The 24,840-nt window shown below is 34.4% G+C and overlaps 2 protein-coding genes across 5 annotated transcripts in view; both read left to right on the top strand.

Annotated features, from left to right (window-relative positions):
- The window catches only part of OCLN (occludin), a 389,915-nt gene extending 384,452 nt beyond the window's left edge, over positions 1–5,463 (top strand). For 3 of the 4 annotated variants that reach the window (XM_087927126.1, XM_026718385.2, XM_026718400.2), the window contains exons 8-9: positions 1,674–1,715; positions 3,257–3,952. In XM_087927126.1, coding sequence (XP_087783252.1) covers positions 1,674–1,715; positions 3,257–3,358 — 144 coding nt within the window. In that variant the 3' untranslated portion in view covers positions 3,359–3,952. Of the gene's footprint in view, positions 1–1,673; positions 1,716–3,256 lie in introns of all 4 variants that reach the window. The other variant, XM_026718393.2, reaches the window with a different exon arrangement.
- A 4,277-nt stretch (positions 5,464–9,740) lies between these two features.
- Positions 9,741–23,865, top strand: GTF2H2 (general transcription factor IIH subunit 2). Its single transcript, XM_026718339.2, has 16 exons — positions 9,741–10,298; positions 11,172–11,247; positions 11,364–11,441; positions 13,130–13,166; positions 13,855–13,941; positions 14,777–14,827; positions 15,829–15,883; positions 16,117–16,222; positions 16,962–17,052; positions 17,216–17,303; positions 18,835–18,942; positions 19,556–19,619; positions 20,172–20,275; positions 22,241–22,343; positions 22,821–22,860; positions 23,147–23,865. The coding sequence occupies exons 2-16, from the start codon at positions 11,192–11,194 to the stop codon at positions 23,264–23,266; spliced, it is 1,188 nt and encodes a 395-aa protein (XP_026574124.1). The 5' UTR covers positions 9,741–10,298; positions 11,172–11,191; the 3' UTR covers positions 23,267–23,865.
- Positions 23,866–24,840: the final 975 nt, after the last annotated feature.

Consider the following 24,840-nt stretch of genomic DNA (forward strand, 5'->3'; position numbering starts at 1 on the left):
TATTTAAACTCATATAAACAGACAATTAATGTATTTTTCACTTTAAATTATATAAGGAAAAAGATTATATGTTTATAATTAATGTTAGTCCTAAAGTAATCCTAAAAGTTGGCCCTAGAGTTGATCCTAGAGTTAAAGATGTTGCAACTTCTTTTTATTCAGGTCATGTCCAGAAAATAGGTTGAAGTAATTTGCAATTACCCAAACCTTTTTCAGGTGTCTCACTGAGTGAATCATCTTCAGACTCATTTAACATGAGTGGGATTGCTTCACAGCTTCCTATTTTTGTTTTTTGAAATGTTCTAAAACATGAAGCAATATATACTTTTGCAAAATCAATAATAGGGTTAAAGACTATTAAATTATTTTGTTTTCAGATGTTTATAGGATACTGAAGAATTAAGATGAAAAAAAATCATGTATAAACAGGACCTGGGAAAAGCACATTAGCATTTATAATCGCTATAATTTTGTTTCCTAGAAATTAGCTTTATCATACTTGAAAAGGCTTATAAGCATTTTTCTGTTTACAAATTTCATAGAATAATGGAGTTTATCTAACCAATAATCACAGTTGCCTGTGATTAAAACTCTTTAATTTTTGAGCAGCTGAATGGGTAGCAATCTCTGAGCAGCCAGCAATTGCTGATTGAAACTGATGGGAGTTTGAGTCTGTCAGCACTTGATATAAACAGTGCCTCCCTGATTTAGAGGAAATGGTTAATGGTATTTTAAGGAAACCTTTAAAACTTTTCAGACAATAAGGTCCATTTGCTATGGTGGCTAATGAAGTAAAAAATATTCAGTAGTTCAGCTTTCACGTGAGAAAAATTTGTGCCTCAATATTCATTGCTTTTTCCTTCCTGACCCATTAAAATCTTAACCTTCTTGAAGATCAACTTTATATTCTGAGGTTAGAGAATATTGAAGTCTCTTTTCACTATTTTTTTAGTTTAGACATCCTTCCAGTCTATTCAACAATGGTTAAGAAAAATGCTTTGGGCTTCTTTTACAAGTGTGGTTTTTTTTGTTCCTTTATGCTAATCTTTTTTGATGTTCCTTTCCATACAAACACAACTGAGACCAGAATTTCATTTGTAAGTCATTGCAGTTGTTAAGCGAGACACCCACATGACTCCTTCACTCAATGACTAACTTCAGCATTCCCAGTTGTGGTTGTTGAGCAGTTGCAAGGGTTGTTAAGTTGAGTGCCTCAGGTACAGTGTAAGCCACACAGTACAGCAGTAGGCAGAAGCACTGTGTCCAGCTTGGGATAGTGGTCTAGGGCCTTCAGGAATCTCAGCCAGTTGAAAGTGATTTCTTCAGGTTTGCAAGAAAGCTTGAAAAAAAGACATGATTGCTTTAAAGAGATGCTGATGTTCTGCATGTTTTAACAACATATATTTCAAATATTTCAACTAAAGAGTTACCAGTTAATTTGCCTTTAAATACATTGGGTTTCAATTCAGTGGGTAAATTACCTGAAATTAGGTAAAAGTGGTTTTCCTTTGGGTAATGACACACAAACCGCTTACCCAATTTAAAGAAGGATTTTGTTATTAATGTTAAACAGGATTGTTTAATCAGCGGTTTGGGTAATGAAGGAAAAGGATTGGGAAGTAATGAACTTCTACATGGATGTCTAATTTGACTTTGGGTCTTTTTTCCCATAGGCTGCAGCTGATGAATATAACAGATTGAAGGATATCAAATCAGTAAGTGGTTTTAAGACTTGCCACTAGGGTGACAATACTCAGTTGTAACTTTAAATGTTCATTGTTGAATCTTTTCAGGTCCCTCATTTACATTTCAAATTGTTTAGTTTATTTTCTTTTTTCTTTATTCATTCTTCATCTCCAGGCTATGTGAGCTACTCATCATAACTCCTGCTTAATAGCAGCTCCAGATAGATAGAACCATTGAAATGTCTTTGAATATTAGTAGCTCGGGTTGGTAGTTATGTTGTTAGTTTGGAGCTCCGAGCTTGGCGATTTGGTTGCAAACGTTTTGTCCCCATTCAAGTAGACATCTTCAGTGTGCTTTGAATTGAACTTGTCTTCAGCTGCTGCTAACACCAGCACTAATTTACATCACACAGATGGTACTTAAAACAAAGGACTGTGACTCAACAACAGCCAGTAAATAACACAACCCGAAATCAGAACAGGATTCAGAAAGGTATTTAAATGCCAGTCTTCCCCAGACAAGCATAATTGAAAGCACATTGAAGATGTCTTCTCGAATGGGGATGAAATGTTTGCAATCAAATTGCCAAGCTCTGAGTTCAAACCAACAACAGTATTATAATATCCCAGAGAGCATATTTGGTCCATTGTGATGGAGTGCTATCCCATTAATAAAAGAAAACTGTGCTTTACTTAATATAGCTGCTCAGTTTGATTTTTAAACAGCAATACTGGATCTGTTTACTTAAAAATTCTATAGAAACAAGCAAGAATTACTTATCAGATTGTAATGTGTAAGACTGTAAGATTCTAAAAATTGCCATGACTCTTCTTGGTTGATGCAAATTAACACACACATTTTGTAAGAACAGAGCATTGGTAGAGATGTTTTTTTGCTTCTTTTAAGGCAATACAATTCTTTGGATTCAATTTGGAAAAGGTGATTCACAATGCTCAATAGCACAAATAGGACTTATTAAAATAACTGAAGTGGGATTGCCCAGTTCTAGAAATAGACCCAGCTGCTTCAATAATTCAGAGCACATGCTGCTTTCAAGTTTCTCTGCATTCTGAAGCATCTAAGCCAAATGTAAAGTCAAACAGTTTTAGTTGGTTCAGCACATTGTCATTTAAGTATCTTTTGTGCTATTATGGCTGTAGGAACTATAATTTCTTAATTTTGAAATATAGGACAATTTAATTGTATTACTGTTCATTATTGTTGTAAAATAAATAGGCTTTTTCAAGTCAAACTTCATTCCTGGCGATTTCATGGGCACATAAATGTTGTTTTCTTGACCTCAAAATAAGAGTGATTATTCATTGTGTTCTTTGGGGTGTTTTATGGCTTTCTAGAAGCCCAATCACCTAGGATGTCCTGGTGATTTCTTAATCAGGCCCCACTTTGCTTAGCTTTTTAAAAATCAGCAAAAATTGGCTAGCTACTGCCATCTGCTGTGATTATTTTTATGGATTAAAACAGAGTATTAGTTACATTAATCTAGCATTGTATTCTTAACTTTAACTTTTAATACGTTTGACATTAATACTACTTTGCATGTTGTCCTCAGTCCGCAGATTATAAAAAGCGAAAAGCACACTGCAAGATGCTGAAGAATAAACTGTCCCACATCAAAAGGATGGTCAGTGATTATGACAGTCGGAAATCATAACAAGAAGGAAACAAATCAGGTTGCATAAGAATGCCAGTTTTCATTAAGCTGGGATATCTTTGTGTTGGACAATACAATAGTGAGAGAGACCCTTTGTATACTTTTATATACTTCATAATATTATTTGTGCCATGTTTACCATGAAATAAGAATTCAGTATATGGGATCTTTTATAGTTTCACTGAGTCAAGGAATTTTACCACCTATGTTTTCAGGATCAACAGTGGACATCTTGAGCTTTTGCTTTTCTTGTCATTCTTTTCATTCCATTTTTCTCAGCGTATTGCAATCTTAATTTCAGAAAAAAATGATAAATGTTTTTCATTACATCTTAAACAGTATAAGCTATATCCTTTATCCAAAACACCTGTCTTCCTCTCTTATTCTTAACCAATTTTATATATCTAGGTTACTTGTAAATAAAAAACTAGCAGGCTTTTCTTTTAAATGGTGTATAAATGGATCCATTGTTGATCAGCCAGTATAATATATTTTTATTGACATTGTGAAACAATGTAAATTTATTCTGTTAAAATCTCATCTTGTATTTTAAGTATCATTTTATTACAGAAATATAATTTTTAGTGTGTTTGACTTGACTGTCCAATTTGTAACTGTTATAAAAATGCCTGTATGTTATATTTGACTATATAAGCAGCTACAATTCTATACAAACTTAATGGGAAGTCCCAAATCAATGAGGTTTATTTCTGATATTGTATGCACATTTAACCAATCCTTTTAAATTGCAAAAAAAATCTAGACTGCTCTGTAAAGACATATCATATCATGGCCAAATGACAAAAAGAGAAGTAAAAGCAAATGTATTCACATTATGAATAGTCCTTATGTAACAACCACTCATTCAACAACTGCTTGAAGTTAAGTGGTGCTGAACAAGTGGTACTTTTGACCAGTCCTTGAAGTTCTGGCTGTCCCAACACCCCCATAGTCATGTGATTGCAATCTGAGTGGTTGCCAACTGGCTCACACACTTAAATGGTTACAGTATTTTGCAGTCATGGGATCACCATTTGAAGCCTTCCTGCCAGTTTCCCACAAGCAAAGTCAAAGAAGGTTACAAGTTTCCCTGGTAGGTTTTTTACATCTTCCCCCACCCAGCAGAAACTACCTCTGGCCCTGCCATTTTCACACCATATGCCCTCCCTGTCTAAGCTTGTAAACTGAGACTTGCCTAATAACTCTTCATCCTCGCTTAACCACCAATGGGGAGCGGTATGAGGAAGTGATGCAGTCACATGACATTGTTTTACAACCACATTGTTTAGCAATAGAAAATATTAACCAATGACTACCTGTAACATATTTAATGTTATAATGCAATAATAATATTAAAATATATTAAATAATATACATTTTACCATGAAAACAAGTACTATAAAGCAAGACAATCCAGTTTTTATACTTATTATAATTCTGTTAGTTTTAAATGTGGGCACTCTTTTGACAATTATTTCTGGTTATAATTGATTGAGCACTGGTGCTGATATCAAACCCTACAGGTGATGGAAAAATTATAAGTGCTGAATTGAAAACCAGATGCATTCATTTTGGCTTTGTTCCAAGTGTTGTACTCCATAAATTGAACTGGGAAATTTATTTTCTTTTGGTGGGTCCCTAAAACTGCCCAATTTTAGGTTTCTGACAGTGGCTACATCTAGAGTTCTTTTTGATTAGAAGTGGGGAGAGATGCTGGGAAATAAAAAGAATGCATGCCATACGATTAGCAGAGGTGTATGACAAGTCTAAACAATAGTAGAACCACAGAGTTGGAAAGGACACCAGAAGTTATGCAGTCTGAGGTTCTGTTGGACTCTTTTGCAGGGTCTGTTGAACCATGTTTTAAAAGATTCATTGAGACCAGTAGGATTCAGTCATGACTAATAATTGAAATATGACTGTTTGGATCCATCTACTGTACATTTATGTAAGCACTGTAATATTTTTAATCACTTTTTTTTAATAATGGAAATTGTGTTTAAAATATGTGACTAGAATGCAATACCTTACATACTGAAAGACTGGATTTCATTTTGTAATTTGTGATACAGTGTCAATAAAATTCAAATTTGTCAATGTATAAACAGTCAAATCAATAGTTTTGTTTCATATCATATGTGTAGGAACATTAGGTTTCATTTCATTTCTGAACCATCTCGAGTTTCTTCATGAATGATCAAATTAGAGATTTAGAAAAATTTATCAATCCTTTTTTCTGTGAAAAATAACCAAGACTGTATTCAGAAATATTATATTGGGGAACAAATAAATTGTAGATGATCAGCAAAGGGTCAGGCACATCATCACTTTGGAGTTCCTTCATGCCCACAAGAGATCTAAGTCCAGCCTCCCTTGAATGTTGTTGACTGATCTACTGCCAATTTGCCTTCGCATTAGTAGTTCAGATGTTTGTAGAGAGATAGCATGGAATAAACTTGTAATCATTTGAGCAACCCTGGTTCCTGATTTCTTGCGTCTACAGAAATATCCTTGAAATATTTACCTGCCAAATTGGAAATGCAATGCTTTATCAGACCAATTTGGTAGCACAGCTTGGGATCCTATTACTGGTAACCCTAATATGTATATTCATCTACTCATTTGATAAGCAATAGGTATTGGAGTCAATCTCTGGAGATAAAATGGAGTTAAAGAACTGTTTAGAAGAAGTTTAAAAAAGATATTGCATTAGATGCCTCTTGCCAATGTGTTTAGATCAGGGGTGTCAAACTCAAGGCCCAGGGGCCAAGGCCCAAGATCCGGTCCATGGGATGCTTAGATCTGGCCCGTGGGACTACCCTGAAAACAGTGGTCTGGGCTGAGGTATTTCTGCCAGCAAAAACGGAGCTCAGGAGCCATTTTCACTGGCAAAGCGCTCTGGCCACCATAGGCACCCCAACATGAGTGATGAGCTGGCCACACCCACCCAGGCCACATCCCTCGTCCCCCAAGTCAAACACAACCCTGATGCAGCCCTCAATGAAATTGAGTTTGACACCCCTGGTTTAGATGTAACAAACTAATGGAAATGTCAAATATCAGGGATCCAGAAGTGTGCCTTCCCCGTAGCAGCACCTACTCTCTGGATTGTTCCCCTTGAAATCCAGATGGTCCCTATTTTGTTAATGTTTAAAAGAGCCTGGAAGACGTGACTCTTCACCCAGGCCTTTGGTGAGATAAAGAGATCCCTCGCTTTATTTCATCTGGTCACTTGCAATCTTTTATCTTTTTTTGATTTTCTTGTAATTTCTTTTATTGTATTAATAGCTCAGAATCGTTGAGAGTTAATAAAATTTAATAAATTGTTATATACTGTACAAAGATGGTTTTTAAAATTGTATGTATATTGCAAAAAGAGGGAAGAAAAAAAACTTCAAAGTATATACCTTGCATGCATTAAATAAATCTAAGCCAAGAGATTGTTCATTTCAGTTTCATTCTGTTTTCCTATTAAAGTAAGCAAGGTAGCTACTACATCAGTAATACTAATGAACTGAATATTGTTATAATTTCATTTTGTGTAACTTGTCTGCAACATACATATAACCTGATAGAAGTCAACCATCTCTTTTAAACTTAATGGGAACAGGCTATATAAGGAGAATAAAGCTCAGTAATTCAAGCCTAAACTAATTTAATTATCACAGGAACCATAACAAATATTTTACTATTTTATATATCCAATCCATTTCTATTATGCATTTGAATGTTGGCAATAAAAGATACTTACCTTAATCCAAATCTAGTTATTTTTAAAGATCTACTTAATATCAAATAGTTTATTTCTGCTCTTGTCGAATCTTGGGATCTACAAATTTATCTATGATGAAAATTGAATATACTATATATTCCTGTTTTTCCATTGGCCCAAATTTTTAAGACTTCATAAACAAGTGATGAGAAATAAGTTAGAAGACTAAATATTAGAATCACAAGCTATTCTGATTCACAAACTCATCCAAACCTGTACCTTTAGGTGTTGCAAGAAATTGTTTCCTGCTAGAAGAATGTTTTGTTAAGAGCATTAAGTTGGAATCTTATCTGATTAAGAGTAATGTTTGATGCTCCTGTTGTGAACTGGGATATGAAAATACCTTGATCTGCCCTATACCACAGGGAAGGAATTTCCAAAGCAGAAAAAAAGGAACAATGTACATCAAGTTCCAAATTTACATTAAGAAAAAAATGGCGGTGGATGTGGAGCCATGGATTGCAGTCAAATGTTTCATATGACATTTTCATTAACATTTTCTAGATTCTATTGTCTCAAAATAAAAAGATGAAAATATATCTATTCTTTCTGAAGAGTAATACAAGAGCTATGGATCTGAAGGGCAGTCTCATTAAAATTATGAAACTGAACTTCAGAGTATTGATCTTAAACTTTACAGTATATTGTAATTGCATGTATTTGTTTCATATGGGAGTATACTATATACCAGAACACACTGTACAGTTTATGAAGTATATGTAAATTAACAGCTATTAATAGTATTGAACATATCTTAAGCTTTAAACATAAAATATATATTGAATGCCATTCAACTGAAGTATTACAACCAATTCTTAATTTATAACCACTCATTTAGTGACATTCAAAGTTGCAAGGCACTAAAAAAAAAGAACTTGTGTCTGGTCCTCACACTTACAATTGTTGCAACATTCCCACCGTCATACGATTAAAATTTGAGCCCTTGGCAACTGGCATATAGTTGCAGCATGCTGGGGTCACATGATCATCATTTGCAACCTTCCCAGCTGGCTGCCAGCAAGCAAAGTCAATGGCGAAAGCCAGATTCACTTAACAACTTCAGTGATTCACTTAATAACTGGCAAAATGCACAAAAAAATTAGGCATGAGTCACTTAACAGCTGCCATGGAAATTCTGGTCCCAATTGTGATTGGTATTACAATCTACCCATATTGAGAACTACCTGTATTGAGGTAAAAAAAAATTAAATTGCTTCAGTTTTGTACTTGGGATCCTACCTTTTTCTTCCTTTCCTCCCTTTCTTGAATTTTTATGCTACTTCAACTGACAAAACTTAAGTATCTTACAAATAAAAGATATAAATTAAACCTATTCATTCATGCACAAATTCTGTGTCACAAAACCACAATAGTATCATGCATATGCAAAGTACCTTATTATCACTCTCCTAATCCCTGAATGTGCACTTTAATAACAATGTTTTCAACAGCTGTGTGAGTGCTAATAATGAGAATGCAATTCTTATTTCTAAAAATACCTGACTTCATAGGAGTGAGTATGAACAGAGAATGTTAATATCTGGGTATCCTTTTGCCATAACTCACGGCAGGAGGCAGTATAGTCTTTCTTGCAAGTGCTCTCAGGACTGCCAATGTTACCGAAAGGAAGCAATCTTCTTTTTAAAAAAAAATAAAAATGCTTTTATAAAGCAGCAAGCTATGAATAGTTTTTCAAAAAATGTGGAGTTTTGGCAGCAATATTTAGAGGGTATCCAGATATTTCTATATGTTTGTACACTATTCCAAAAGTGTAAAACCATCATCAAAAAAGCCTTTTCTTGTTCACTGATCAGATTAATATCCCTGAAAACTTGACAAGAATACCTGATCATGTTGCTTGAATATTGCATTTCATAGGGCATAGGCAATTTGCTATATATACTTAGCAACAGTTGTTTTAAGTATGCCTAGTGGAATTTTATCACAGAAAATTGCAGGGTTTTATACAGCTCCAGTGGGGTGGAAATGGGAAATTTTGCAATATCTTTCCCCTGCCATGCCCACAGAAATGGTAGTAAAAAAATTTGAATTCCACCACTGAGCTCCCTTAAAAATTCTGTTATCCCTTTTGCTATGCAAAAATTTTAAAACAGCATTACTTATGAAAATCCAACTATAGCGTATCCAATGTTTCCAAACTGCAAGTGGCAGGTACAGAGTTCAGCAACCTTAGGCTGAGAAAGAATCGTTTATTACAATTTTACAGTACTGATGGTACAGATCAGAGAGTAAGAAGCAAACCGTATTTTTTTTAACCAAACCTTTCCTATGCACACCCATACAACTTCCTTAAATTGACCCCTCTGAATCAGGCCAATTCAATCAAACAATCGGTTGCATCTGCAGAAATCAGCTATGGTCTGGATTTAAAGTGCTCCATATTTACACAGACAGCATGAGTGTATAATATTATATACTCTGATTATCTTTTTTTCTAACTAATAGAAACTATTCAGTCAAATTGAGCCTCCTTCCTCTTTTGCTATAACTTGTAGCTACGTGGCGAGTTGGAGAGGGGATACATTGGCATTCAATCACAATTGTACTGCAATCTATGACCTGCTTCCTCTCCCGTCGGGTTTTTTTTTAAATATTGCTCTCACTCAAGGTCTAATGACACCGTACACCTAAATACTGCACATAAAAACAGAACCGTGCGGTGTTGATCCGGAAGGGAATAAAATCCAAAACTCAAGAATTATCAAGTTTTATCTTTGATACAGCTACGCAAAACAACTTTTCGGTTCAGCAAAAGTTTTACTATACCAAGCGGGTACTGTACAAAGTCTCCTCCAGAAATCCCCTTTCAAGGATTAAGAAGCCATTGGCTAATAATAAGAAATAATATTTATTCCGCATCTATGGCGCTTTCCCTCTATCTCGAGCTTTTTCTTCGCCGGAACTATGTTGCACCGTTTTCGTGCTGCGACCGGAGTGTCTAAAGAAAGGAACGGAATCAGAGAGGAGGCGGTGTTTGGTTGGGTTGTTGCCGGTTCTTTCAGGAAAGAGGGGACGGTGGGTGGGTTATTTTTGTTCGTCTCCTCGTTTTTCCAAACAGATCGTTGACGAAGAAAAGGAGGCTTGGTGAATCCCTCCGGTTTCGAGTTTTTTTTAAAAAAAAAACCTTTCTGTCAGCTGAGAAACGCTGTGAGTGCAAAATGCTTTTCTCTTAAATTTTCTTCTGCTGCTCCTGGGAAGTGAACCTTCCACATCAGCCACAGGAGAGAGGCTGGCTTTTCTTCGGCTGCAGCAGTCTAGGCAAAGTTTTGCTCTCGTGTTTTGTGTTAGAAATATCGCGTTATTGTTTTCCGTTTCTGAAGTTCTCCCTACAGCCCGCTGCCCGATTGTTACGTCTTTACCTCTCAAATCAATCATATTTTGAGATTATTGGCTATATATTTTTTATTTATTTTTTTTGCGTTATTTTATGCCCGATTGTTACGTCTTTACCTCTCAAATCAATCATATTTTGAGATTATTGGCTATATATTTTTTATTTATTTATTTGCGTTATTTTATAAACTTACATGAATAAATGTGTCAACGTGTAATAACGTTACTCTAAATTATATAAATTCCAAGGGTATACTTGTAAGAAGCATTTTTTCCTTTGTACACAGTAAAAGTTTAAGAACAACCACTTAAAAACAGCTGATTATTCACAAATTGGTCCCTCTAGATTCATAAGAATAGTGATGTGAAACTAAATGGCTCAGAATGTATTTAGAAAACAAGGAAGTGGACTGATTTCCCACAGAAGGAATAGAAAAAGGATGTGGAAGTGCCTTTGAATGCAAGGAAAAGGTGTTTTCCATGGAGCAAATATACACTAAACTGTTTTTCAGAATTGAACCACAGTTAGGTAAATTTGGTCTTGAACAGTTTCAGGATGTGGTTATGTTAACTTTCTATCATTGTATGTATGCATTGTGTGGGAATATGTGTCTGTGCGGCTATCAATACAATGTTTTTAAAATCTTTTTAAGTAGATTGTGATAATTATTTTTGTTACTTAATTAGGAAAACATTGACTCAAAGAAATGGATGATGAACCTGAAAGAACCAAACGGTGGGAAGGGGGTTACGAAAGAACATGGTAAGCTTGCTTTTTCAGCACTTGTTTCCCTCCATTTTTTTAAAAAAAATGTGGCATCCTGCTGTAAGTACATTACAGAATTCTTACTCTTTTTTTTTTGTTTCTTTTGTTTCTAGGGAAATTCTTAAAGAAGATGAATCTGGATCACTAAAAGCTAGTATAGAAGATATTCTCTACAAGGCCAAGAGAAAAAGGTAAGCATTAATTGAGTATGGTGTATAGTATATTATATTGATATAATTTTATAAGAAATGTGTAAATTTAAATTAGTTAATTCCATACCATTTGGATATGGAATATTCAGCTCTCCCTTGTTTGAAGTTATATTCAGATAAATGAAATATAGCACTGTTCTTATCTTTAGTGTTTTATTTTAAATATCCAAAATATGCCCTAGTAATATTTGTTTATTTAAATATTTTACTTCTTTGTTCAGCTAAAAACACTGAGAGTGATTTTAAAATTAAGCGGGTAGCATATTTAATGCTAATATTAAATAGGTAGGAAGTCACATGCCAAAAAGGAAAAAAAAGATTTGGACTGAGAAGATAAAAATGGAATTCAAGCAAACTTTGTAGATAGCATAATCATATAACAACCAGTTAAAATGTACATGCTAATATCCGTTACATGCTAATATCATAAATATTTGTGATTTGTTTAACAATTAGGACTCAAATGTCAGTTGAATGTGATAGGATTTATATCTCAGTAAACATAAAAGTATTCCGGTAATGTGATGTTCTTAAGATAGATAAAACAACTTTCATTCATTTTTTGTAAGCACACTGGCACATTAAAAATGAAATTCTGTTGCCTGCTCTTAAGAGAAAGTATATATCTACCTAAACACATACATAACATACATATACACATGCTATATACATACATATATACCTGACTGATACACACACACACACACACACACACACACACACACACACACACACACACACTAATCACTGTCCATTTTGAATACATAGTAGAAAGAGGAAACTTGAAGGTTCACAAGGTTGGTGCTATAATTTCTTCATTTCATTATAATTAAAAATTAAGGTACAATTTGTTTATACATTTTGATGTAAATATAGTAGTACAAGTAATGGAACACAATTATTCAATTTGTTTTTAGTAGCATAAAAGTTTAACTATTCGTGTAAATTGTGTAATTTTTTTCTGTGAATTTTATAGAATTCTAGATACTGCTTTAACGCTCAACGTTTATTTTTAACAGTTTCTAATTTTGCTGCTCATTTGGTTTAAAATTCCAGTTCATTAAATCTTGTGTCTGTTCTTGGAATAGGAGGCTTTTCTCATAGTAACTGATATTCTAGACACCATGTGACTAGATACTGAAATGGGTCTAGACTTGAAGACCATTCAGAAACTATAACTAGTTCAGACTGCAGTGGTATGGGCACATCAGTACAGCAATGTAATGTTATATCATGAGCTGTACTATTTTAGCAGTACGCTTCAAGGAGCTTCTGGTCATCTATAAAGCCCCTAATAGTACTGGGGCTGGATATTTGCAGGATTGCTTCTCCAGTTGTATTTAAAAGCTTGATATCCTCCAGGTCCAATCACTTTAAAAAGGCACTTTGTAGGATTCAGGAGACATGCCTTCTTCGTTGCCAGATGTGTTCTATAAAACAGTATATCCTGTAGGAGTCTTGTTATGCTATTTTGCACCAGTTGTAGCTTCCTGTTAATATCCAAAGGCTGCCATATGTAGAATGTGTTACGGCAATCCAGGTGGGTAATGATCAATGCATGAATTACATGGATTATACCTTTTAGAAAATGTACAAAATGAAATATGCAAACAGCTTACCTAGAGATCATGAACGTTACACTAAATAAATTATTTTTTATTTTATAGAACTTTTGAACATCATGGACAAGTTCGACTTGGGATGGTACACTTTCATTTTCTCATTTTGCTTCAAATAAAATTGCTTAAATTAGACTTAGGCATTAAATGAAGTAGGACAAAGTAAATGGCAACTTCTTGCCTGGATTTCGGTGTGGGAGGATCAGGGATTAAGGTACCAGGCTAGAAATCATGAGACTCTGAGTTCTAGTACTGTCTTAGGCGTGAAAGTCAGATGGTTGACTTTGGGCCAGTCACTCTCGGTTCAATCTCACAGGGTCGTGGGAAAATAGGGAGGAGAAAAGAGTATTAGGTATGTTTGCCACCTTACTTATAAAAAATAAAGGCAAGATAATAAATGAATATATTATAAATCCCTTTAATTGTGATAAGTACTACATTTCTTGGATTAGTTCAGGTATGTTTTATAATGCTTCAGGCAAAGAATTAGGGTGAAGCCTAAAAAAAAACTTGATATCTGTAGTCTCTACTTTACACTTACGTATTCAGGATTAGTTTCTTTGCTTTTAGTTGAGCTTTGATTTCAGTGGATCTTAATCAAGTTTATGCATGTTTGCAATTTGTAATTCTACATTAAGGGAATGATAGATTTTATTTTTTTTGAAAACTAGCTTTGTCATTTTAGGTGAAGTTGTATATAAAGGTAATATTTTAATGCTATTTTGGAATACAATATATATAATATGTGCTTCATGTTTTTTTAATCTTTATAGATGCGCCACCTGTATGTAGTAGTAGATGGATCAAGAACAATGGAAGATCAAGATTTAAAACCTAATAGATTAACGTGTACCTTAAAGGTGATTATTTTTGAAATAATTCAAAATTGTTCCAAATCTATATAAAAAATGTAATGTGGGATTTGTCTAGGAGACCCAAATTCTTATTGTTGACCATAGATTAGTGATCCTTTCTTAGTTTAATGAACTTGCACAATTATTCTAATAGAAGATGGTAAGAAATAACAAGTATATCACCGAAAAGTGAAATATATAAATAAAGACAAATTCCTTGTGTGTCCAATCACACTTGGCCAATAAAGAATTCTATTCCAGTACATTGTTCGCTCTTATTTTTCCGATTCCGTGAATATAAGAGTCTACTTAAATTGGTACTCTTATATGAAAGTATTTATATTGTAGCAGTTTTCCACTTGTGTGAGTGTATTAACCTGCTTTGTTTCAATGAATTAGCATGCAGTTTAATCCCAAACGCATTAGCAATCTCTGATTTCATTGGAATTAATCCCTAGAAAATGTGTTCAGGAGTGCAGGTAATTACAAACTAGTTCAATTTTAAGTCCTGCTAAACTCAAGAAGTGTCACAGTCAAAAGCTATAGGTACATAGATTCCAATTACAATTGTTTTTAACTAAATGTGTGGGGCTGTGCAAAACTGGGATCATCATTTTTAAAAGAAGCTAATCCTTGAAGTATGCATATTTTTATAAATATAATGATCAGACTTTACAGTATTTTTTGCTATTAACTTCACAGTATTTTTGCTATTTTTAAACCACTATAGCTTAGAAATTAGTTTGAAGAGCATTTTTCTAAAGAGATGCAAAGAATTCAGTACATTTGTCCAATATAAAATAGTATTTGATATATTGTGTTAATGTTTCTCATTCTGTAGCTACTGGAATATTTTGTTGAAGAATATTTTGATCAAAATCCTATAAGCCAGGTATGTGTACTGTTGAAAACAAAGTTTCACAGTTGTTGTTTAAGCTTCATCTGTTTAAATATACAATTTCTCTTGAAATGTTGATGGTAGTAATAAGTTATTTTGAAGTTTGAAGTTCTGGAAAAAGATTCTAATGTTTAAGCAGTATATATGTTATCGTAAATTAAGATTAAAAACCACTAGCATATTTTCCATTTCTGTCCTAGGGAAAACCAAAACTCCAGTGCACATTAATTTTGTACTAACACTTTATTATTGGGTAAAGCAGCATGAAATAGATAATGGAAGATAAAGGATTAGATAGAATTTGAAATTATGTAGGGCAGGATGCTACATGCATAGGTCATTCCTGTAATTACCTTTTTTCCTTAATGTTTGGTAAAGTGGTAGCGATTAGTTAACCATCTGGAATTGGGGAAGCAAGCATACTTTCTTTTTTCCCAGTTGTTGCAAGTGGATTCTTGGAGTGGTTTAGAATGACTGAAGCCAGCATGGATTTTCAATTTACATGAATGTAATCTTTGTTTGTTTCCTGGATTATAGAGAAATAGTGCATTATAATATTTTCAAGCTCTTCAATATCTTCATTCCTTGGCTGCTAATTTCACCAGACAGCATTTATCAAGCCTGTTTTGTAGCCATATAAATTAAAAAAAAATTAGGAGGGGAGATCAATGATTCCTAGCATTCTGAAATCTGCATTATCAGATTCCATGGTTTTACAGCACAATTAAGCAATAAATTACACCTTTATGTTACTTAATTAAGATGCAGACTACAAAATATTTCCTAAAGCATTTTGCTCCAGGAAATATTTTGCAATAACTGTTTTGATTCAGTCTTTTCATCAGCAAAATCTGTTGTAATAGAAAGAGAAGCAATAGTGTTTTGTATGTGGAACTATCCTATTCTGTCCGTTATGTAAATATAGCCATATCTTTTCTGAGATATAATTTTCATTGCTCAATGAATCCTATTAACGGCAAACAAATTTCTTGCAGATTGGCATTGTTGTAACTAAGAGTAAAAGAGCTGAAAAACTGACTGAACTTTCAGGTATTGATTCTCTGTTTCCTCGGTTCATATTTCTTCCTGAAATGGCCATTGTTTCTGATATAAATAATATATACTGTATATGTATTTGATGTTGTAAACATGTACATTAAAATGAAGTTTTAATTTTCTAAAAACAGTAACAGCCAAATACAATTCCTAAGGGAGTTATTTTCCATAGCCTGGGAGTGAGCTAGGACATTAATCTGTGATGACAGGTTAATTTCTTTTCATAGGGAATCCAAGGAAACACATAACAGCTCTGAAAAAAGCAGTAGATATGACCTGCCTAGGAGAACCTTCTCTATATAATGCCTTAAATTTAGCCACCCAAACATTAAAGTAAGTATATGTTGGAAATATAAGAGTGAAGTTTGATTTTTTTTAATTTTATTGTAAAATAGCAGTAAATGATTGCACTAATTATAAGTGATGTTAAAAAAGCAAAAAATTGACAGGGCAATTTAATAATTTTTGAGTGTGGATACATATTTTTGTTTCATGCTCTGGTCCTTTTCTTGACTTGATTTCAGTGTAAAATCATATGCCTTGCCTGCATGCCAAACTGGCTGCCTTAATTTGTTCCTCCAAGTCACTTTGGAATATAAGGATCCTAGAATGGCTTTTCTAATCCTGTTTCCTTTAGCTCTGTCGGATTTCATCATACAGAAATTCTGGTAGTTTTGTTGCTGGAAGGTATGCAGTCTTGCATGATTACTGAAATAAGCTAAGACTGTGTTAGAATAATAGCTTTATCAAATTGGTCTTGTTATTAATGATTTTGGAAAATTGAAAAGTCTTATATTATTTTTTTCATTTGTGTTTTTTGTATTTTATCACTATCAAAGTAAACATCACATTTGTATATAGCCACTCTTTTTCAAACTAGGTATATGTATAACTTCATCTATCTGTATCAGAAACTTGGGTTTGCTTCTTTCAGTAAGAAAGGATTTAATAAAGCCTTATTCATCTGTTTGCAATTGAAGGTTCAAACAGACTTCACATATTCAATATAATCATAAATACATTTGAAACTTGCTCTTGTAACTATTAGAAGTGAATATTTTATTGTCTTTAGGCACATGCCAGGACATACAAGCCGAGAAGTTTTAGTAATACTGAGCAGCCTTACAACATGTGATCCCTCAAATATATATGATCTAATAAAGGTACAGAATTTATTCTGTTTTATTATTTAATTGTCATACTGGGCCAGTTTGATAATTAAATAATTAACTGGGGTGTTATGAAATATTGGAAGTTTCTTTCCTTTTATAAGTTTCTATTCTGATGGAATGTGTTTTTTTATTTCTGTCTTTTTTTCATCCAAAGTTCTTAAAATCGGTTAAGATCAGAGTGTCTGTTATTGGTCTTTCTGCTGAAGTACGAGTATGCACTGTACTTGCCAGAGAAACTGGTGGTATGTATATTTATATACATAAAATGAATTCAGAAATATGGATATGGATTTTTACCAAAGGAAATGATGCACAAAGATCATCATTTTATAGAAAGTTTATATATATATTTTACCCTTCTCTATTTTTCCTGACCATGCAATATAAAGATTTTTTTTATTTATAACCATTTTCTAATGTAGCTTCAATATGCTTCTGGTTGTGTTCAGTAACCATTGTAAAATGTTGAACTCTTTGTTCCCTGAAAAACATTCACGATTTCCCCTTTCTGTTGTGCATTTAAAGCGTGGCTGAGAAATCTTTTGATGATTGTGGGCAACACTAAACATGTACTGAGTCTCTGACAACTGCAGGGTGCTAGTGGAAGGAAGTTGGTGATGTGATTTTAAAAGAGTTATTTCCTTTTAGAGGGAAATTATGGACTTTTCTGGTTTAAATTATGTTATCTATTTTAATATTTATACTCTTTTTAAAAGTTCTTTTTAAAAGTGTTTTCTGCTTCAAAATGATAAAAAACATGCTACAAAGAGGGCTTTGGAAACAGATTTCAGCTCTGGTAGTTTATTGCTACTTAGAGCAGGGGTGTCAAACATGCATTATCATGGCGTCACATGACATATCACGACTTCTTTCCCCTTTGCTAAAGTGGGTGTGGGCATGGCTAACGTGTGACACATCCGTCCCACAGGCCATGAGCTTGACAGCCCTGGCCTAGAGAAACAGAGGACACTGACATAACAGCAACAGCACCATGGGAAGAGTGTTCGGTGTAGCTGCAAGGAACTTAAAATATATATATTTCAAACAATTGCCTTGCAGCAAATTTTAGATTATTGATGTATTTTCTGTTTTAATAACACAAGAAAATAAATTAGGAGCATATGGTAATTTTAATAAAGTGAAAAGGAAGGTAAAAATTCCTTAGTATTTCTTATAAATTGTGTATCTGGCAATCAGAATTGACTAGATCTGACTCTTTGATTGCAATAGAATTTGATCAAAGTGTTTTATTCATAATTAACTTATTAAAATTGTTACATTGTAATAGTGCAATCAATGTAATTAATGCTTCACTAATATTTTTTTAATCAGCCTTACAAAAATTTAAAGATAAGTGGATAAGTGGGTTCACTATTACCCACTATGTACTGTTCTTTGTGTATTGGCTAGACTAGGCTCCTAACCCCCAGTCTGTGGCCTGATACCAGGCTGTGGCCCATTGGGAACCGGGCCAGGCAAACAGTGGGTGAATGCGCGAAGCTCCGTTTGCGCATGTGTGGGATTAGGTTGTGCACACAAAACCATCCCCCTCCCCGCCACCACCACTGCTGGTCCATGGAGCCTGAAAGCTTGGGGACTGCTGACTAGACCAAAAGAGAAAACAATACCTTTCCTTTTTAGAGAACTTCTTTACTTGCAAAGAGTCATTTTTTAAGTCTGCAGGACACTTCTCACTCTAACCAGGCAGGTAGCTTTTGATGCATATGTTGGCAGTGGTTGCAACTTCTATTTTAACTATTTTCTGTATGGCAGGAACTTACCATGTTATTTTAGATGAAAGCCATTATAAGGAACTCCTGATGCATCATGTCAGTCCACCACCAGCCAGTTCTAGTTCTGAAAGTTCTCTTATTCGAATGGGTAAGAATTCTGTTATTTTAAGAGTTTAATATTGAACCCACAGCATTTCTGTAAATGTTCTATGCAATTCTGTTTATTCCATTGTTTTAACATGAGAAATGCAGGTCATACTATGGACACCCAGAGGTAAAATTCCTCCAAGTCTATTTTGTTTCTAGGCTCAGCATGCAATGTCAGCAATAACAATAGCACTTAGACTTTACAGTGCTTTACAGCCCTCTCTAAGCGGTTTACAGAGTCAGCATATTGCCCCCAACAATCTGAGTCCTTATTTTACCCACCTCGTAAGAATGGAAGGCTGAGTCAATCTTGAGCCTGGTGAGATTTGAACTGTTAACAGGCAGCCAGCAGGCAGCAGAAGTAACCTGCTGTACTACACTCTAACCACTGACCACCGTGGCTGATGGTAGCTTATTTTACCATATGTAATGTGTAATCGTGGCACCAAGGTAGTCCTTTTGTTAAGAAACAGCTGTACTGAAAGAAGTTGCATGCTGCTGTTCATTGAGAATTTGTACAAATTGGAACATTTTTTGGATACTATGTCCTATATCTTGCCTGAATGCAAACTTGGACAACATCAATCTTTCTAAGTATTTTTTTTCTTACATAGGCTTTCCTCAGCACACAATTGCACTGATGGCTGACCAGGATGCAAAACCATCTTTTAGCATGGCGTAAGTAATATGTGATTGTATATTACATATTTCATTTCATAGGGCACAATCTTAAGGTATATCAGATCCTTCTGTAGCTTGTGATACATTTTCTACATCTTCTGTGTAAATGTAGGCAAACTCAGTTTGACTTTTTCACCCACCAGAAATAGGAAGTGATGAATTGAAAACTGCAAATACATTTTTGATGCAATCCTTTAATCAAAATTAGCTTTCACCAACACCTTATTTTGTTCTTTCTAAAAATATTAATCAACTGATCTTTTAGATGTACTAATTGCCAATAATTCAGTTGCTATTTTGTAAGTGGAAACAACCCTTATACATTTTTAGCATTTTATCCATTGCAGGACACTAATATTTTCCCTATAAAATGTAACATAATTGCTGGAAAAATATATTACAGAATAGAAGCACTTAATAGTCATGATTTCTTTGATGACAATTTCCGTAAGAATCATAATATTACTTGTAGAATCTCCCTTTAATTTTGTTCAAATAATTCAAGCACATTCAGTACAAGTATTCAGAAAACAATATGTTTCTATATAGGCATCTGGAAAACAGCAATGATCCAGGCCTTACATTAGGAGGATATTTCTGTCCCCAGTGTAGAGCCAAATATTGTGAGCTCCCTGTGGAATGCAAAGTGTGTGGTGAGTATCAGGGCATTTATACTTGTCTACCATAATGGAGCATAATAGTATATTCTCCTTTTTCGTTCTTATAGCTAAAAACGAGGGATAAAACTTGTTCCCACAAAGTAGTTACAGCATTTCTGCTATGGTTAAATGACACTTCCTCCATCTTTCATAAATGATCTATATCTCAGTTGCTTCAATTGTGTCACATTCTCTAGAAAATTGTACTTTTAAGCTGTTATATGGGTCCCAAGTAGGCTACTACTATTATTACTTAGTAATTTAAAAATCTGACTCAAATATAGTTAATCTATGCAAGTCTGAAAAGTGGTTAAATATTTGTTGCAGTTTCAGGTAGAAGCAAGGGTGGGATTCTACCAGTTCGCACCTATTCGCTAGAACTGGTTGTTAACATTCTAAGCAGTTCGGAGAACCGGTTGTTAGAAGAAATTATTGGCCTAATCCTGTAAGGAAGGCAGGAAGGAACCATGCTGGTGTTGCTTACAGAAACTGCCTCTCCGTGAACCCTTATTACATTCTTGGCAGGACTGGACTTCGTGTCTCAGGAACTTCTCTGGAGTTTTTTTCCCCTCCTTTGCTGGTACTTTGCTTGTGTGGAGTGACCATTCAAAGTTACAATGGCACTGAAAAAAGTGTCTTATGACCATTTTTCACACTTACGACTGTTGTAGCATCCCCACAGTCATGAGAGGCCAGGCGCAGAGATGTGTGCCTCGATGTGAGTAATGTTGAGTTGGCCACTCCTAGCCAGTAACACGACCCCCAAGCCATGTCCACCCAGTCACATGACCACCAAGCCATGCTCACCACCTAAGCCACGCCCACAGAACCGGTTGTTCAAAAATTGAATCCCAACCCTGGGTAGAAGGAATTTGTTTACAGAATGAATACAAAATATTTTCAAGTAAGTTGTAATTAGAACAGCTACTACAAGAAATTAACAATGTAGAGCTGATTAAAGTTTTCTCCTGTACTAAAAATTGTGGTTAGTTTATCTGATGTGTCATTAACAACGAGTATTTATTAATGCTTAAAGCATTCCTAGCTTATTAATCTTTTTCAGTTTAGCGCATTGCTAGATTTAAATACATTTGTTTTGAGATATCTGAATGGACTTTTTATAGTTTTAGGAATATAATTTACTTGTCTTGCTTTTTATAGCCTGAGTTGAGATTATGACTTAATAGTAATATACATTTCTGTGTAAATATTTTAAATAATATTTTAAAACAGTTACTGATCTATTAAAAAGATAGGTTTACTAGAATGGGAAGTTCATGTGCACTTGTATCTGCCATGTTTCATTAGAAACTTCAACCATTCCATTCCTATGTGCAGGACATTCCTAGTTGATAACACCTGAATGAATTAATTTCATAATTCACTATGACTGAAATTAGTTGTTGTTAGTTGCAAAGTCATGTCCGACCCATTGCGACCGCATGGACAATGTTCCTCCAGGCCTTCCTGTCCATTTAAGCTTATGCCTACTCCTTTAGTGACTCCATCCAGCCACCTCATTCTCTGTTGTCCCCTTCTTCTATTGCCCTCAATCTTTCCCAGCATTATGCTCTTCTCCAGTGAGTCCTTCCTTCTCATTAGGTGGCCAAAGTGTTTGAGCTTCATTTTGCCTTTTGGTACTGTCCATGGGGTTTTCATGGCAAAGATACTGGAATGGTTACCATTTCCTTCTCCAGTGGATCATGTTTTGCGTTTAGACTCAACTATAAATCATGATAATTAATCACAAATGTTGGATTGGCTGTGGCTATTCTGTTAGGACTAGACTTCAATATGCATATGCTCATTATCATACTTTTACTTTTAGGCAGTTAGAATAAGCTTATTCATTTTCAATGTTATATAGCTAAAAATAAGCTTGAAACTTTTATACACTGGACATACTATTTTGGAATGAGGAACAGAGGCTTGAAAATCAACAGAACCTATATTATGCAGGGCTTACACTGGTGTCTGCACCACATCTGGCTCGATCATACCATCACCTGTTTCCTTTGGATGCCTTTGAGGAAGTCCCACTGGAGCAGTATATGGGGGAAAGGTATGTAAGGAAAGGATTATCAATCCAAAATTCCAGGAATTTTGTTCTTCAGCTAAATGGCATATCCTTTAATGTTTCTAGTTAAGTGTTTCACTAGCCCCTTGTTTAAAATACAATATATTCACTACTGAGTAAAATATTTCCAAATTATTTTTTCAGTTTATGAAAGTATTTCTTTTGGTTCTTATAGTTTTTAAGAGTAATTTAAAGTTTGAGGCAGAGTTCCAATTTTTGGGTAGAAAAAGGCCTTTTCCTACCTTCATCTCAGGCAGTGAATACTATTTCTTGGACGGTGTGAATCCCTAAAGAAAACTTTGTTAAAGGTTTCTTTACGGAGGCCATGGTATTCTGTTTATTTATCTTAAATAAAGGGATTTACAATGGCACCATCAATCTTCTTCTAAATCTGGTAATAAATTGGAACAAAAACATTATTACACATTTCCTAATAGAACTTTGCAAATATATTTTAAACAGGTATTGTCAGGGATGTCAAGGAGAAATCAGAGATCATCATGTAAGTATTTATTAAATTTAAATTGTAAACAATTTTATATTTTATGTCCATGCAAGTAAGCTTTACAAACATCTTTATATATTAGATTTTGGGCCTTATTTTCAGTCTTGACATCAGAATAGGTCAGCTTTCATTACAATGTAATAAAATTATTGCTTATATTAAATAGGGTATTATCATTTGCTTAGCAAAATTTTAAAAAGCATATAAGGGCATTACTACTTTATTAACAATGTGATGGTGTGCTAAGATGTAACTTTTAACTTTCATTTTCCCCCCTCCACAGGTCTATATTTGTAAAGTCTGTCATAGTGCATTTTGTGTTGAATGTGATCTTTTTGCTCATGATAGCTTGCACTGTTGTCCAGGTTGCATTCACAGCCATCCTGGTCCTCCCTGCATGTGATGCCTTTGATTAAATATTACTTCTTGTACATTCCTCTGAGCAGAGAATCCTCACCAGTTATTAAACATCTTCAATAAATTAAGTTAAAGAGAAAGATAAGAAGATGAATCAGCTGGAGGCATCTCTAAATATGAATTTGTGCACCCATTCTATGATGTATTTAATGGAGACATAATTTTGTATGTTACATGTATTTGTTTTTGCTACTGTTCTTTTGGAATAATATGGAGTAATGTGCCAAATATATCTTGAAAGTATTAAACTGGACATGTGCACTTAAAATATTAATCTTATTTATGTATTGTTTTTCTTAAATATAATTTCTGAAATTATAAAGGCTATAATCTGACACTTAATTGGAAATAGCTTCATGGCATTTATTTTTATGTACCTGTATATAATGTCTGGATTTATAAAACATGAAGTTTCTTTTCTGTGATAGCCCCCTGTGTATCTTAGCTTCCTTTGTCCATTCCATTAAGGGTAGGGAAAAGTTGAGATTGATTCCAGATAATGAGTGTGCTTCCTTGTCAATAATTTTAAAGTACTATGTATTTTGCTGTGGCATTGTTTACAATTTAAAGATGAAAATTTACAAACATCCGACTCTTCTTTATCTTCCAAAGGCAGTAGAGAAAGCTGCCCTCTAGAAGCATAAGATCTATTTAAAATGATTTTTCTATGCAGAACCTTTTATTAGAGATGTGAGTATAATTAGTGAAACTGGAAATATAATTTTAGAAATTCCTCTTAAATCTGTTAACAAGTTCTGCTAATATCTAGAGTAAAGGTTGACTCTCCAGTGACATCCAAAGCAGCTCATGATAATACTAAAATGATGACATATGTGATTATGTAATTATTATGTATAATGTGAACTCAAAGTGAATGTACTTAATAATCCTGCCTCTTATTTTCCCCACAGCAGCACTGTTGGGCTGAGAAAAAGTGACTGGCCCTAAGGCAGGTCTAAAACTCATAGTCTCCTAGTTTCTAAGGCAGCACCTAAATCACTACACCAAACCTGGCTCTCATGAAAATTATGTATTTATATATTTATATCAAACATCTGGCTTATGTACCTAAACTGGGGCAGTTGCATTATTACATTTCTGGAAATGTGTATTAATTTTCTCCTCCACCTACAGACACTACTGTTGCTTTGTTTCAGTCATACCAGTGGTGGGATTCAAATTTTGTTGCTACTGGTTCTGTGGGTGTGGCTTGGGGTGTGTGACTATGTGTCATGTGACTGAGTGGGTCAAAAGAGAGAAAATTTAACAATGCTCTTAAAGCAAGGGGTTGGACTAGATGACCTCCAAGGTACCTTCCAGTCCTGGATTACTTTGCTTTTCAAAGCATCCTCTGAAGCTTTGTCTAGTGCCAGGGTTTGTGATACTTCCTCTTTCTCTCTTCCCTCCCTTTCTTTCTCCCTTCTCTCCCTCTTTCTTTTTAGTTCTCCCTTCCCTTTCTCCCTTCCTTCCCTCCCTCTTTCTTTCTTTTTTCCCCTCCCTCCCTCCCTCCCTTCCTCCCTCCCTTCCATCCATCCATCTATCCTTTTTTTCTTTCTCTTT

This window comes from Pseudonaja textilis, chromosome 2, assembly GCF_049901715.1.
Source record: "Pseudonaja textilis isolate UNSWEBS1 chromosome 2, rPseTex1.2, whole genome shotgun sequence".
Classification (NCBI taxonomy): Eukaryota; Metazoa; Chordata; class Lepidosauria; order Squamata; family Elapidae; genus Pseudonaja; species Pseudonaja textilis.